This window comes from Kogia breviceps, chromosome 16, assembly GCF_026419965.1.
Source record: "Kogia breviceps isolate mKogBre1 chromosome 16, mKogBre1 haplotype 1, whole genome shotgun sequence".
Taxonomy (NCBI): Eukaryota; Metazoa; Chordata; class Mammalia; order Artiodactyla; family Physeteridae; genus Kogia; species Kogia breviceps.
The window spans coordinates 69,006,229-69,021,782 of record NC_081325.1 but is presented as its reverse complement, the minus strand read 5'-3'; the positions used below and the strand labels follow the sequence as shown (position 1 = coordinate 69,021,782).

The following is a 15,554-nucleotide window of genomic DNA, read 5'->3' as shown; positions in this document are numbered from 1 at the left end:
AGCTGCAAAACAGTAACAGAGCAGCCCTGTCACCACTTTTAATACCTCAGAGACCAAAAAGCTAAGACAAACATGAAATTTTTACACTTCATCGACTAAAAGTGTTGTGGAAAACATTATTGTAAATGTGGTCCACTGCGGTTAAGATTTGTGAATCATTATTTCAAACAGTTTCTTAAGAGTAAAGAAAATAAGATCTCTGGTGGTTTAAAAAAAAATCAACAAGGTATTAATCTATTGCTTTATTCATTAATGCAGTCAACAAATTCTAGACTTAGTGATCTAAAACTCACCAGAGACTTGGCAAGACTAAAAATTATACAAAGCTTGTCAAGGAAAAAATTATAAACCATAAACTAATGATTTAGATCTCAAAATAAGCAAAATATTGGGTTTATATGAGCAGGGGCTCATATAGAGAGAGGCAAAGACTATTATTCATCATAATCTAATCTGCAATTTAAAATGGAAAATTCTGAAATAAAATGTGAACAGACATCTAGTAGCTATTATTAACTTTTAAAATATAATTTTCAGTTAAAATAAATTTTTAATCAAAATTTCAAAGTAAATGTAGCAATAGAATGAATGAATAAAGGTATCATTAGTTAATTTACCATTAAGTTATTGTATGACAAATATTTTTCCAAAGAATACTATAATAATACAAGTCAGCACTGTAGTATTAACATGTTTGAATATAATTTTCTTTCTTTGATGACCTAAAAAGCACAGCAGGGCTTCCCTGGTGGCACAGTGGTTGAGAGTCCGCCTGTTGATGCATGGGACGCGGGTTCGTGCCCCAGTCTGGGAAGATCCCACATGCCGCGGAGCGGCTGGCCCCGTGAGCCATGGCCGCCGAGCCTGCGCATCCAGAGCCTGTGCTCTGCAACCGGAGAGGCCACAGCAGTGAGAGGACCGCCTACTGCAAACATTTAAAAAAAAAAAAAAGCACAGCAGATTCTTAAATGCCCTAAAAAATTAATAACAACAAATACTGCACAACAATGTTAAAAATCTGGTTATTTTCTCTTTGTGGTTTCTGGCTAAATTTAAGTTTTCTATATAATGTTGTGCAGTTAAACTCCAGCTTTTTAGAACCCTCGGGGCTTGAAAACACAACAGGCTTTAATCAAAAGAACTGATAACCTACTAGTATGTGATTAGGAAAATCATTTTATTTCTGATTCAGTTTCTTCATCTAAAATTTAGAGATAATGATACTGTAGAATATACACAGGTGGGGGGAGCACATGTGAAACCACTTTTTATACTATTTGACAGTTCCCTAAACAAGAGATCCATTAGTTCACTAGGAACCCAAGATCTCATCCCTCCCCTATCAGAAACCCATTTAACAAAGTCTTCTCTCTTACTCAGAAGTATACTTGCCTATCCATCAGGAATCCAGGAGCTTTGACTTTCTTTTTCCTTGAAGAAAATGTACACTTGTGCAGGTCATTTCCTCAGAGGATATAAGTGTGTGTCTACCTTCTACAGGAGATACACTTCGGCATTACTGGTTACTTTTTGACAACTCAGAAGGATTATTTTCTCTTCTATCTCTTCTTATTCCTTATTTGATATCTTTTAGTATCTGTAGTTCCTTATCCCCACTGCTGTTTTTAACCTCTACCAACTTCTGTTATTGCTACTAAGACCCATACACGGCACTCACTAGAACTGTACTGGTCAAGGCCTCAGAAAAGGGAGGCCTCCAACACGTGTGTCCCTGGTGGCTTAAGCAGCTGCCACATGCTGACTCACCCAGGGCAGCCACACCTCAGACTCCACTGCAAACTACCACCGCTGCTTTCCACTGTTCTTTTTTTTTTTTTTTTTCCCCTATGTGCTTTTCTTCTTATTTCAACTGCTTCTTTTCCTCACTTCCAGCTTTTAGGGGGAAAAGCTTAACTTCTGCAGATAACTCTTTATACAGTCCCTATATCAAGAGGTCTAACAAATTATAATTATAAAATTATATAGTTATAGTCTGCCAGGAAAAAATAATGATGGGTGAGAAAAAAAAAAGAGTTGAAAACTTAAGGGTTTTTTTGTTTTGCTCTACAATGAGTTGTACAATCTCTTCTTCAGAGGTAGTACAGCCCAGAAAATAGGAGTACATGTAGGCGAGGCTTGGGTTCAAATCCTTGCCCAGGCACTAAGAGCTGTGTGAGCAACTTACTTAAACTCAACTTCCTTTTGCTTCTTATACCTATAAAGACAGTACTAGCCACTTGTAGGGCTATTATGAAAAGCAAATGAGTTAGTACATGTACAGTGCTTGGAACAGTGCCTGGCACACAGTAAATACTCAAAAAAGTTAACAATTTGTTGAAGGTAGAAATCTCATCAATTTATATCATGGTCACAATCAACCTTGCTGCTTGTACTCTTATCTAAACTCACATTTCCTGTTTTTCTTTCTCTACTATTCACTTTTAAAATTGTTTTTGCTTTTAAATGGTGTGATAAAGAATGATAACAGCAGGAGTGATGATAAAAATCACAGAGTCTTTATACACTATACTAATAAGTACAGGCACAAATTAAAACTCCAAAGCATAAAGACGGCAAAACAAATTTACCATTATATAGATACGGAAGACATCAGACTTTCCTGGTTCAAACTCCATGCCTCCACTGCAGGAGATGCGGGTTTGATCCCTGGTTGGGGAAACCAAGATCCAGCATGCCACACAGCCCAGACAATCAATCAATCAAGACAGAGCCACATTATACTAAAAGTCATATACAGAAATCCAATATATGATTTTCTTTCACGCAAAAGGAATTAACAGGAAATAACAGATCCTAACAAATACTTGTTAATTTTTTTAAGCAATAAAAATATATTTCAAATTAGCTTGGTGTGAACAGCAAAGGGGTTAAGCCTCTTTCTAAAAGTCTGTCTCATTTGTTTGGAAATGTATGTAAGCGATTCCATTAAAACTGAAAAACTGGGACTTCCCTGGTGGTACAGTGGTTAAGAATCTGCCTGCCCACGCAGGGGACATGGGTTCGATCCCTGGTCCGGGAAGATCCCACATAAGACACAACAACTAAGCCCGTGCACCACAACTACTGAGCCTGTGCTCTAGAGTCCACGAGCCACAACTACTGAGCCCGCACACACAACTACTGAAGACTGCGTACACTACAGCCCATGTGCCACAACTACTGTGCCCATGCGTCGCAACTACTGAAGCCCACGTGCTCTAGGGCCCACGTGCTGCAACTACTGAAGCCCGTGAGCCTAGAGCCCATGCTCCACAACAAGAGAAGCCACCGCAATGAGAAGCCCACGCACCGCAACGAAGAGTGGCCCCTGCTTGCCGCAACTAGAGAAAGCCTGCACGCAGCAATGAAGACCCAATGCAGCCAAAAATAAAAATAAAATAAAGTGGTTAATTGAAAAAAACAAAAACTGAAGATCAACGACTGGTAAAATGGTAAATAATAGGAATTCAGAAATGAGTTAAGTAAAGGTCCTTGACTGACATCTAACTAATTATAAAGCCAGAAAAGGATGTGGCGGCGGGTTGGGAAGGGCAGTCAGAGAAGTCTTGCTCTTTCTGCCTAGAATGCTCTTCTCCCATGAAGTCCCAGTTTACAGGTCACCTCAGAGAGGTTTTTTTGGTACCACTTTAACTAAAGAGGACACCATTCACCTTCTGGCACAGTGTTTCTCAAACTTTTTGGGACCAGAATCTCTTTACAGTTTAAAAAAAAATGATGATCTCAAGAGAGCTTTTGCTTATGTGTGTTATATCTATCAATATTTACCATATTAAAATGAAGAAAATGCTTAAATAATTATTATTTTTAAAAGAATAAACCCATTTAAATTTAACAATTAGAATTAACAAATAAATAAGAGTGGAAATGTTTTATATTTTTTGCAAATCTCTACCATCCAGCTTAATAGAACACAGCTGGATTCTCCTATCTGGTTCTGCATTCAATCTGTTGTGATAACATACATCATGTAGCCGCTGAAAAACTCTACTGCACAATCGTGAGAGAATGAGGGGGCAACTATTTTGAAAGCAGTTTTTACTTGGCAGAGTCCGTGAAAGAGTCTCAGGGATCCCCACGTGCCAACACTCTACTGCATCATCCACTTGTGTTTTCTTTATAGCACTCATCATGATCTGAGTCTGATTCATTTATTATATGCCGCCCTGTACTAGAAAATAACCCCATGAAAACTCAGATTTTTGTCGTGTTCACCCTGAATATATGTAGTATCTAGAACAGTGATCGGTACCTTGGCACTCATGCCAGAAGGTATGAGGTAAACCTCCTATGTAAATGAAACAGTCTCTCTTCCATTTTTGTAATCCATCCAAAAATAATCCACACAGATTCTTAACCTTGCTAGGTAAACTAACTTGAGTTCACCTGTTTGGCTCCTTGCAATCAGAAAGCATATATGCCACCGGCTGAAGCAGCTCATCCTGCTGTACTGCATCACTTTTCCAAACTGTGCCATGTGTTAACAGATATTCTGTGAGGGCAGGGAATTAACGGTCTAATGAAGTAACATGACAAGGTAAGGACTTCTCAAATTTTTCTTCTATTGTAAACAAAACACAATGAATCAAAAAGTGATTATTTCTTTGGGCAGTTAACCTGTCTTGGAGATAATTTTCTTTGACTACTTTAATCCAAACACACATCATAAGAATAGAGCATGGTAAGAGCTCTTTGAGAAATGCAGTTCTGTGTAATAGTCTTCGCAGAAGTAGCCTATCATCATAAGACATAAAGCATAAATACTTTAATGTGATACTTAGAATAATAAAAGTTACTTTTTATTGCTCTAGATTAAGCCCTTTTAACAAGTGGATTTTTCTTTTTTGTATCCGATATTACACAGGAGGGAGTTTCTTATGTATCTCCCCTCTAGTCTAATAACCAGTTTATACACATGAGAAGGATACTTCTCTTGACTCTGTGATGGCCATGCTTGTGCCAACATGAGATAAACCAAAACGAGCTGGAAAAACTTAATGTTTTTAGATACCATACTTTGACTTTAATTTGGTGTCTGCTCTATTAATCTTAAAGGATAAAGACAAAACATTGTTCTATTTCTTCTGCTCATGAAAATATCAAGTATAATTAATGAAGAAGACTAAAAGAAGACATTTTGGTAACAAAGGAACATTCCAAAGACAAAGGCTGAAATCCCCTCATACTGGATGTGAAGAAGAGCTTTAACGTCTCCTGCGTTTCATATGTTCTCCAAGACGATCAAGTTAACATTGAACCCATTATATACTATATGATATTCCAGCCTCTCGGAACAATATAATATTTAAAAACAAAACAAAACTATTTCTTCTGAGCTTAATGTATTTTCTTTCATGGATTTCTTTTCATGAAAAGCTTCAAACATAAGCAAAAGTAGACAGATGGTATAATAAATTCCCAGTTATTCATTACCCAGATTCAATTATTTTAAAACTGATATTAAATTTGTATTTCAGCAATACTGTAACCAAGTTAGCCTTCTAAATATCATGCCATTGTACAATTAAAAATATCAAACACTGAGCTAATACGTGATACCCTAGTGAAATATAGTGACATTTTATATATAACATATAAATATATAACTCATTCTGTCTACACACTCAGTATATTTTATATAAATTGTGGCGTTCTAATCAACAGCAACATCTATCATTTATCATCAAAACATTTCCTTATAAATAAAGTATAATGGTTAAGAAATGTAACATAATTTTTATCTAATGATATGTTATTTCTCTTAACAAGTGTATTCCACAACCAACTACTACATGAAAGACTGAATAAAAAGCTAAGAAAATGCACACATCAGCAAATACACCCTAAGTACGCTGGGAAGTACACACATACACAAGAAAGGAATACTCTCTGCTGATGCAAATTAGCATATCACACATTGTATTCAATATGGTACCTCAGAAACTTTGTAACAATATCTTTAAATAAGGTCCAGTCCAAAAACAAAGCCCTAGAAATGATCTCATTATTTCTGCCTCTGCCCACTTTAGATAGCGTGCATTTAAAGGCATAATTTTAGAATGTATCTGGGACAGTAAGAATCATTAAATATATGTAACCGTGACAATTAATATCACTTCATTTAATCCAACAAAATCCTCAATCTATTACCTTTATTAGAACAACAACAAAAATCTTTCCTACTAAATTCGAAGCATAAATGGATAAAAATAAATAAATGCATAAAAATAAATTTTAAGAGATTACAAAGTTACTATAAGTTAAAAATAGCATCACAACATTAAAACACAGAGAAGCTACTCAAAGTGCCCCTCCTACATTTATTTCCAGAATTCCTAATTTTAATTCAGCAACTTCTCTCATCTAATGAAGAGTTAACTAGCATGTACTGAAAGGCTGCTGAGTGATACAGAAGAATTTGGAAGTATAATTTCCACCTTCTACTCGTGTAGAAGTTCGGTGACAACAGATAAACAAGATGTGGTATATCCATACAGCAGACTATTATTCAGCCTTAAAAAGGAAAGAAATTCTGACATATGCTACAACATGGATGGAGTTTGAGGACAAGCCAGTCACAAGAGGACAAATATTGTATGATTCCACTTATGAGTTACCCAGAGTAGTTAAATTCAGAGACAAAGTACAACAGACATAACCAGGAGGTGGGGGTAGGGGAAATAGAATGTTACTATTTAATGGGTACAGAGTTGCAGTTCTGGATGATGAAAGAATTCTGGAGATGAATAGTAGTGACAGTTATACAATGTATCAATAAATGTACTTAATGCCACTAAACTGTACACCCAAAAATGGATGAGAGTAAATTTTATGTTATGTATGATTTATCACATTTAAACATAAAAATAAACTTTAAAAAAATTCTTCTACATAACCTAAAAATGGACCAAAATAAAAATCAATGTTAATTTCAACTGAATGATATTTGGGTCATTAATGAAGGAAATATCTTAACTCATTTCAAACATGTTTAAAGGAAAAATTATTACTTTTTCCATGGAATTTATAATATACGCAGATGAAATACATATGACAACTCTTAACATAGAGGATGGAGATGGAGAGAGGGGGAAAGTGGGCTACATGACTGCAAAATTTCTACATTGCACATAAAATGGTAAAATACTAAGTTCAAGTAGACCATACAAAATTAAGGATATATATTGTAACCCCTAGGAAAACCGCTAAAAAATGTAAAAGATCCAGTAGATACATTTAAATGGAATTCCAACAATTAAAATAATCCAAAGAAGATAGGAAAGGAAAGCAGAAGGAAAAAAGAGGAGACAACCTGAAACAAATTTTAAAAGTGTAGACATAAGTCCAGTCACATCAGTAATTTATTAAATGGTAATAGATTCTACTGAAATTGCACAGTGGTGATAGTTATATAACTTGGTGAATAAACCAAAAAAATCAGACTTTTCCATTATAAAAGAGTGAGTGTTCTGATGTAAATTGTATCTCAGAAAAAGCTGTTATTAAAGAAAATAAACTAAGGCAACCCAAAAAGCTTCAAAGACCAAATGCCACAATTACAAAATACAGATTATCAGAATGATTAAAAAAGCATGGCCCTCCAAAAATGGACAGAAGACCTAAATAGACATTTCTCCAAAGAAGATATACAGATTGCCAACAAACACATGAAAGGATGCTCAACATCACTAATCATTAGAGAAATGCAAATCAAAACTACAATGAGGTATCACCTCACACCAGTCAGAATGGCCATCATCAAAAAATCTACTAACAATAAGTGCTGGAGAGGGTGTAGAGAAATGGGAACCCTCTTGCACTGTTGATGGGAATATAAATTGATACAGCCACTATGGAAAACAGTATGGAGGTTCCTTAAAAAACTAAAAATAGAACTACTATAAGATGATCCAGCAATCCCACTACTGGGCATATACCCTGAGAAAACCAGAATTGAAAAAGAGTCATGTACCACAATGTTCACTGTAGCTCTATTTACAATAGCCAGGACATGGAAGCAACCTAAGTGTCCATCGACAGATGAATGGATAAAGAAGATGTGGCACATATATACAATGGAATATTACTCAGCCATAAAAAGAAACAAAATTGAGTTATTTATAGTGAGGTGGATGGACCTAGAGTCTGTCATACAGAGTGAAGTCAGAAAGAAAAAAACAGATACCATATGCTAACACATATATATGTAATCTAGAAAAACAAACAAAAAAAGGTTCTGAAGAACACAGGGGCAGGACAGGAATAAAGACACAGACGTAGAGAATGGACTTGAGGACACGGGGAGGGGGAAGGGTAAGCTGGGACGAAGTGAGAGAGTGGCATGGACATATATACACTACCAAATGTAAAATAGATCGCTAGTGGGAAGCAGCCACATAGCACAGGGAGATCAGCTCGGTGCTCTGTGACCACCTAGAGGGGTGGGATAGGGAGGGTGGGAGGGAGACGCAAGAAGGAGGGGATATGGTGATATATGTATATGCATAGCTGATTCACTTTGATATAAAGCAGAAACTAACACACCCCTGTAAAGCAATTATACTCCAAGAAGTTAAAAAAAAAAAAAAAAAAAGCATGACCCAACTACATGCTGGCTACAGGAGACATGTTTTCAATATAAAGAGTCAGATGGAGAAAAACAAATTCCTGCCAACAGTAAGCGTTAAGACACTTGAGAGTCTTCAGAGTCAAACATTAAGCAACTTGTCCAAGATCACAGGGATATGAAGTGGCAGAGCAAGAAATTTAACTCTGACTCCAGACTGTGCTAATAACTGCAGGGGAGAGAAAGGAGAGGGAGAAGGAAAGCTCCAGTATAAAATTCAAACTATTTTAACCTCAAGCAAAGGGCAGAAAATCCCAGCCTCATCAAATCCCAGATTCTTAACCTTCCTATTGAAATCACCCACCAAACCCCACAACTCTAAATGCATTTGCCTTATCTGCATCCTTAAAGACTCCCTAAAAATAGAAATTTTTCTTTTTCAGGCATCTCCACTTTAGAGCATTTCTACTCAGCACTCTCTTCAGATTCTTCAACAAACAGTCCAGAAGCTGAGCTCTAATCCAACAGGTTCTCAAACATCTCAGAGGACATTCTGTTATTATAAGGGTTTTATGAAGCTTGTTTCATAGGTATTCATTAAGCCTTTTGAACATGACATATATAAAGTCACAATTTAAAACATATTATAAAATTGCTGTCAAAAGGATAGAGTCACCAAATTTCTCCTCTAAATTCAGGGAGACATTATTAATTTAACATAAGAATATCCCAGAGAGGAAAAAGGCATCAGTGACTCTTCTGTAGCTCTACCAGCTCACTCAAGTATCGTACTTTACCTATAAAGTCAGCAAAACCAAGTGAAGACAGTTACTTTCACTGGCATCCAAGATCACAAGACCAAAAAAAACAAAAGAAATATTCTGCTTTCAGACCTTAACAATGGTACACCAACGAGGGGGGGAAAGGGAGCAGAAAGAGGACAGCTTCCACCAGTAGTAAAAAAAAAAAAAAAAAAAAAAAAAAAATACATGCCAGCCAGAGCTATCAATTAAAAACAAAACAAAACAAAATACTAACAATCCAGTCTAGTTCCAATTCATCTTAGAAATAGTTTGGAACATTTACTGAGCATGGGATTTATAGTCAAAGACTTTTGTTAAGAAACTATACTCTCATTTTCTAGCTATGTGACATTGGGCAAGGCATTTATTCTGAGATTGTTCTCTCTTCTATAAATCATAATACACCACAGATTGTCATAAAGATTAAATAAGAATGTTGCAAGTGTATCTGCAGGTAGGTGTTCCACACCTATTTTTAAGAGCCTGGGGAAGGGAAGAAAAGTTCTGTGCCACTTCTTTTTTTATGAACAAACAAAATCCTACTTCAGCAAATAAGAGTACCCTGTATAACAAATCTATAGCAAATTCTAGCAGGCAAACACACACGCATGTGTGCACTCTAGAATATAAATTGGTAGCAGTGGTAGTCTCTAGGAATTTAAACTGGGGGCTGGGGTCAGAGGTTCACAGATGGAAGAAGCCTTATTTTTCAATGTATACATGTGACTTAAGTTTCTGAAGATTTTACATTCTCAAATTTTTTTCACTTTAACATAATAAAATCAAAGACCTGTGTCCAAAATGGAAATTCTAATAATTGTAAGAATATCTATGTAGTTAAAACCAGATGTCTACAAAATACAGTGTAGTATTAACTTTTTTTTTTTTTTTTTTTTGCAGTACGCAGGCCTCTCACTGTCGTGGCCTCTCCCATTGCGGAGCACAGGCTCTGGACGCACAGGCTCAGCGGCCATGGCTCACGGGCCCAGCTGCTCTGCGGCACGTGGGATCTTCCCGGACCGGGGCACAAACCCATGTCCCCTGCATCGGCAGGCGGACTCTCAACCACTGCGCCACCAGGGAAGCCCCTATTTTTTTTTTTTTTTTTTAAGTGCTCTGTACTTATGGTCAGCCAACCTAGGTCAAGTCCTGATTCTATTACTTACCAATATAGTGTGATTTGTTGGCAAGTCAGTGCACTTGAGTCTGTTTTCTTTTTGTTAAACTGTTGCATGAATTAAATGAAATCATATATGTCAAAGTATTTTGTAAACTACATTATCGTGTGTGTGTGTATAGGAATATAATATTATCAGATTATTAACCTCAACAGGAAAAAAACATCTAAACTCACAAAATACACATGAAAACTATCAGATCAATTTCCCCAAAATGCTAATTTTAACTATCTCATTCTCAAAAAAATTAAAAAACAAAAAAACCACAACTCTTCAGTAGCTCTCCCCATCTACTAAAGTAATAATTATTAACTAACGCCTGTAATGATAAGGTGATTTGCCTGGCAATGCCAGATTCTGTGCTAAGTTCTTTATACGTGTTGTTTCTAACTTTCACAACAACCCTACAGGGTAGGTGTCATTCTCTTCATTGTAAAGATGAAAAAACTTGAGCTATTTCCCAATTTCGCTATTACACACAACCTTACAATGAACATTTTTAAAGTACATCTTAGAATGTGAAATTCTTAAGAGTGCAACTGTTGAGTCAAAGAATATATATACATTTTAAATTTTGGTAATACCAGCAAATTTCTTCAACAAAAAAAAAGATAAAAGGGGGCTTAAATAATTTATACTCCCAAGAACAAGACACTTCCCATACACTTGTCTACACTGGATGTTATAGCTATTTTTTTAAAAGTTTGGTTAATCTAATGGATAAGAAAAATCTCACTATTGTTTTTGAAGTAGTTACATTCCTTACCTTGCTAAAAAGTCTCCAACAAAAGGAGATAAAAAATACAATCATCAAACCTCAACTGCTTCCCACAGTTCCCTCCTCCACCCTCAATGCTGAGCATTCTGGATAGAACACACTATCTGTAATGCATATATATACATATCTTCTAAATACATGGATAAGACCCATACATGAAACACAAATTATTAAATCTAACATAAATTTCTCATAAAGGTAACTACAGTAACTTATAATGCTGTGAATTAAAATATGATATGATAACATGAAAAAACATACACATAAAAACCAGAAAGAGAACCAAAAACACTATGAAATCTCTTTAAATCTCATTTAATCTTTAAGCCACTTTTTCCAGGGGCAGATAGTTTAACTTTTCAATCCTCTTTCGTAAACTCCAAAAGAATTTCTTTTCTTAACCCTAACAGTCCTCACAGCCTTCCACCACTGTTCCTTTACTGCTCAGAATACAAGGAGCCCAGAAGGGAAATACAGAATGAAAAACATTTTGGAAATAAAATGTATGCTCAGCATATTAAAATTACTGAAAATTACTATTCTTTATGAGGATTATTTGTAGCTTTGAATTTTCCATTAATTATTTAAGCAAAAGCAAACAAGACGTGATCTTGTTTAAATCATGTACAGTAGGGATTCTATATAATCTGATCCCATTTCGTGTAAATTAAGTGTAAAGAATAATTAGTCTTGTAAAGAAAACATATAAAGTTTAGAATGCTTTTAACATTTGGCTTATGGTAGCTTTCTAAAGCAAATAGCACAAACTCAGAAAAAAAATTCAAGAAATCATCTTATTCAAAGCTGTTAACTAAAAATAATATACCAGATGATAAGGCACAAATAGTTTTTCTATAAACAAAGTTAAGTATTGTGCTGATCTTTGAACAGCAATTTAAAGGGGAAAAAAAAAAAAACAGAACCAGAAATTAATGGGGGGGAACCTCCACATTTGATTACATTTCAAACATAAATTACAGCATATATAAGTTATAGTAAAAGGAACTCCACAGTATTAAACTTAAAAAATTTCTTTCCCAGACTTCCCTGGTGGCGCAGTGGTTAAGAATCCGCCTGCCAACGCAGGGGACATGGGTTTGAACCCTGGTCCAGGAAGATCCCACAAGCTGCGGAGTAACTAAGCCCGTGCGCCACAACTACTGAGCCTGCGCTCTAGAGCCCGCGAGCCACAGCTACTGAAGCTCGCACGCCTAGAGCCCACGTACTGCAAGGAAGAGCAGACCCGTCACCGCAACTAGAGAAAGCCCGAGCACAGCAACGAAGACCCAATGGCAGTCAAAACTAAAGTAACCTTTAAAAAAAATTTCCTTTCCATATTCTGCTCATTTTTCTTGCCAAAAGTTGCTGCCAACATAGTAATAATCTATTACCACTACCTTAAGAAATCAGCTTCTAAGAATATTCCCAGTTTGAGACAGTAACTATCAAATTTCAATGGTTCGTCACCAACCACACAAACAATGTTGATATGCATAACAAAATCTGTATGCAATTTTATTTTACTGTATTATTTTTATGGAACTCACCGGCTACAGCCAGATATTTCAAAAGGTGCATTTTAAATGGCATACTCCAATGGGAAAAGTTTTTAAGCTAGGAAAATTATATCCTAAATAAGAATGTTGCCATGATGCACAAAAAGAGAAGGTTAGTTATCACCAGCTACATATTTTTATGGTGAATAAAGACACATGGCAATACCGCTTTCTAGTTACAAAACAGTCCCTTCTGTGACAGGAGGAAAGTTTTCTTGCAGGTTATTGTTCCATAATTCTTTATCTAATATTTACTTAATCTTTCCATAACATTCACTGAACTCACTACGTAGAAATCATTAGGATATAAAACAAAAGGGAAACAAAGAATGAGACGACCAAGTCTCTTACCTTAAGAGGAGATTAAAATACACAAACAATTTTTACATAATATGGAGGTGGTATGCCAGATAAGGAAAAAAAAATTTTTTTAATGCTCTAGAAGACAGAGGAAAGAGATTACTTCTCACCAGAAGAACATGGAGAACTATCCTGGTAGGGGTAACATGAACTGTGCTTTGAAGAACAGACAGTAATAAGGAATGTGGGACCAGGGGACAGGTGTGACCACTGAGGAGAGTGATGGAAAAGACAGAACAGGAGAGAACCAGTCACGTTTGGGAATAGCATGCAGTCTGGTGTGCCTAAGGCATAGCATGGATAAAGGAAAATGGAGGAGATAAAATTAGAAAAGCAAATGAGAAAGGAAGGTAGTCATACATTCTATACCCTTTTCTCTAACATGAAACCCCTGACGGCACAATCTTATCTTCATTTACGGAGAATTTGAACTTCTTCATAATATTTTTTTCCCTGAAGTCATTTGTGTACCTGACTTATTTTCCACAACATGACTGTGAGCTCCTCATGAGCAGGACGCACATCCAATTCATTTTTATATCCTTCTCAAATGCCTTGAACATCGCTATCAAATAAGCCCTTTTCAATGACTGACTAAATGCATGAATAAATATACTTGCCATATAATTTCACTTCTCCCGGACTCAGACATTCACCTATACCAGGAGCCGGCAAACTTTTTCTATAAAGGGCCATACAGTGAATATTTATTTACAGGCCATTTGGTCTCTGCTATAGCTACTCAACTCTGCTGTTCTAGAGCAAAAGCAGCCACAGACGACAGGTAAGTGAACAAGCAGGGCTGTGTGCCAATAAAACTTAATTTACAAAAACAGGCGGCAGCTGCATTGGGCCCATGGACCACAGTTTAGAGACTCCTCAGCTATACAAACTTAAATATATTATATTGTACAAATACATTTAAAATGTATCACATTCGAATCATTTTCTTACATAATGACAGAACCTCAGCCAAAATTTCAAACTAGAAGATAATAAAAAGGGGTATAAACAGGAAAAGGTGGATATACTGCACAAAACCTGGTAAATCTGCACCTTTGGATACTTACACCTAATATGCCCTCTCCAGACATGTGTTACTATTAGCCACCTGCGTGACTTTACATCACAACTTCTTTAGGCCTTAGTTTAATCTATAGGCCTTAGTTTTTAATCTATAAAGTAAATTGGTTGAAACAGATCATTCTGGGCTAGAATTCTATGATCTTAAGAATTGTCCAAATTAAATTTATGAATTTTAAGTGAAAATTTCATCTTGAAAATGATAATTGCATTCATAAATAATTGTGAATCCATGGAAGAACAAAATATAAGCATATCACAGAAACAAAGTATAATATATTAAAATATTAAGTTAACTTAATACCTGAGATAAGTGATCTAATGAGCTTTTCGAAACATTATCAATATCATATTTTAGTACCTGAAAACTCAGGTTTCAGTACCATCTTGAATGTAGTTATAAATACACCTGGAAAATCAGTTTAATAGCAAATATAGGGTCATGCACCTAGTCAGGATGGTGATATCAAGAGGATACTCCTATCATTAAAAAAAAGAAAAGAAATTCCCAAGATAGAGGCAGTAGTAAGATTTGATATTAAATGCCATAATATGCAATAAAAGGGAAAAAACAGAATCTTACTTCTGGCTTCACATTCCATGCTCATGGTAAATCATTAATGAATCACTGGATTCCCTGACATATTTAGCTAAAAGTCTGAAATGTTTAATTTTAAAAGTCAAAGTCCACACAACATGTTATATAAACTAGGTATCATTCATCAGGTGTAATGGTGATTTTACAACTTTTCCATTTTCACGCTTCAAATCAAGACTTAGGTTACAGAATAAAAGTCTTCACTTTTCCCAAACTACTTTCAAAGAACCGTTGGGTCAACGAAAAGTCTATAACTCATCATTACCCACATTTACAAAAGCAACACCATTACACTGCTTTCTAAAAATATAAGTTAACAGTTTCTGGTTCCTTACAAACTTACCAAACATTTGGCAAATTCTTTATTTTCTGAAAGAAATCCATAACCTGGATGTACCTTAGAAATGAAAACAAAAAGCACTTTCAGTTTTACCAATTTGCAAAACCTTTACAGTAAGCACGACAGAAAGAGCATTAACATGTTTATTGTTCAAGGGCACTGGAGTAAGGTTACTGACTCTAACATACTGATCAGCTTTAACTCAGTTCTCCTGAGTTCAGACCCAAACACCAAGAAATCGCCTACTTTATACTCACTTGTAGCACGCTACCTG

At 35.8% G+C, this 15,554-nt stretch overlaps 1 protein-coding gene across 6 annotated transcripts in view; it reads right to left on the bottom strand.

The window, feature by feature from the left end:
* The window catches only part of PCCA (propionyl-CoA carboxylase subunit alpha), a 369,338-nt gene that overhangs the window by 297,741 nt on the left and 56,043 nt on the right, over positions 1–15,554 (bottom strand). For all 6 annotated transcript variants that reach the window (XM_067016618.1, XM_067016615.1, XM_067016616.1 and 3 more), the window contains exon 6: positions 15,284–15,337. In XM_067016618.1, the coding sequence (XP_066872719.1) occupies positions 15,284–15,337 (54 nt within the window). The remainder of the gene's footprint in view (positions 1–15,283; positions 15,338–15,554) is intronic.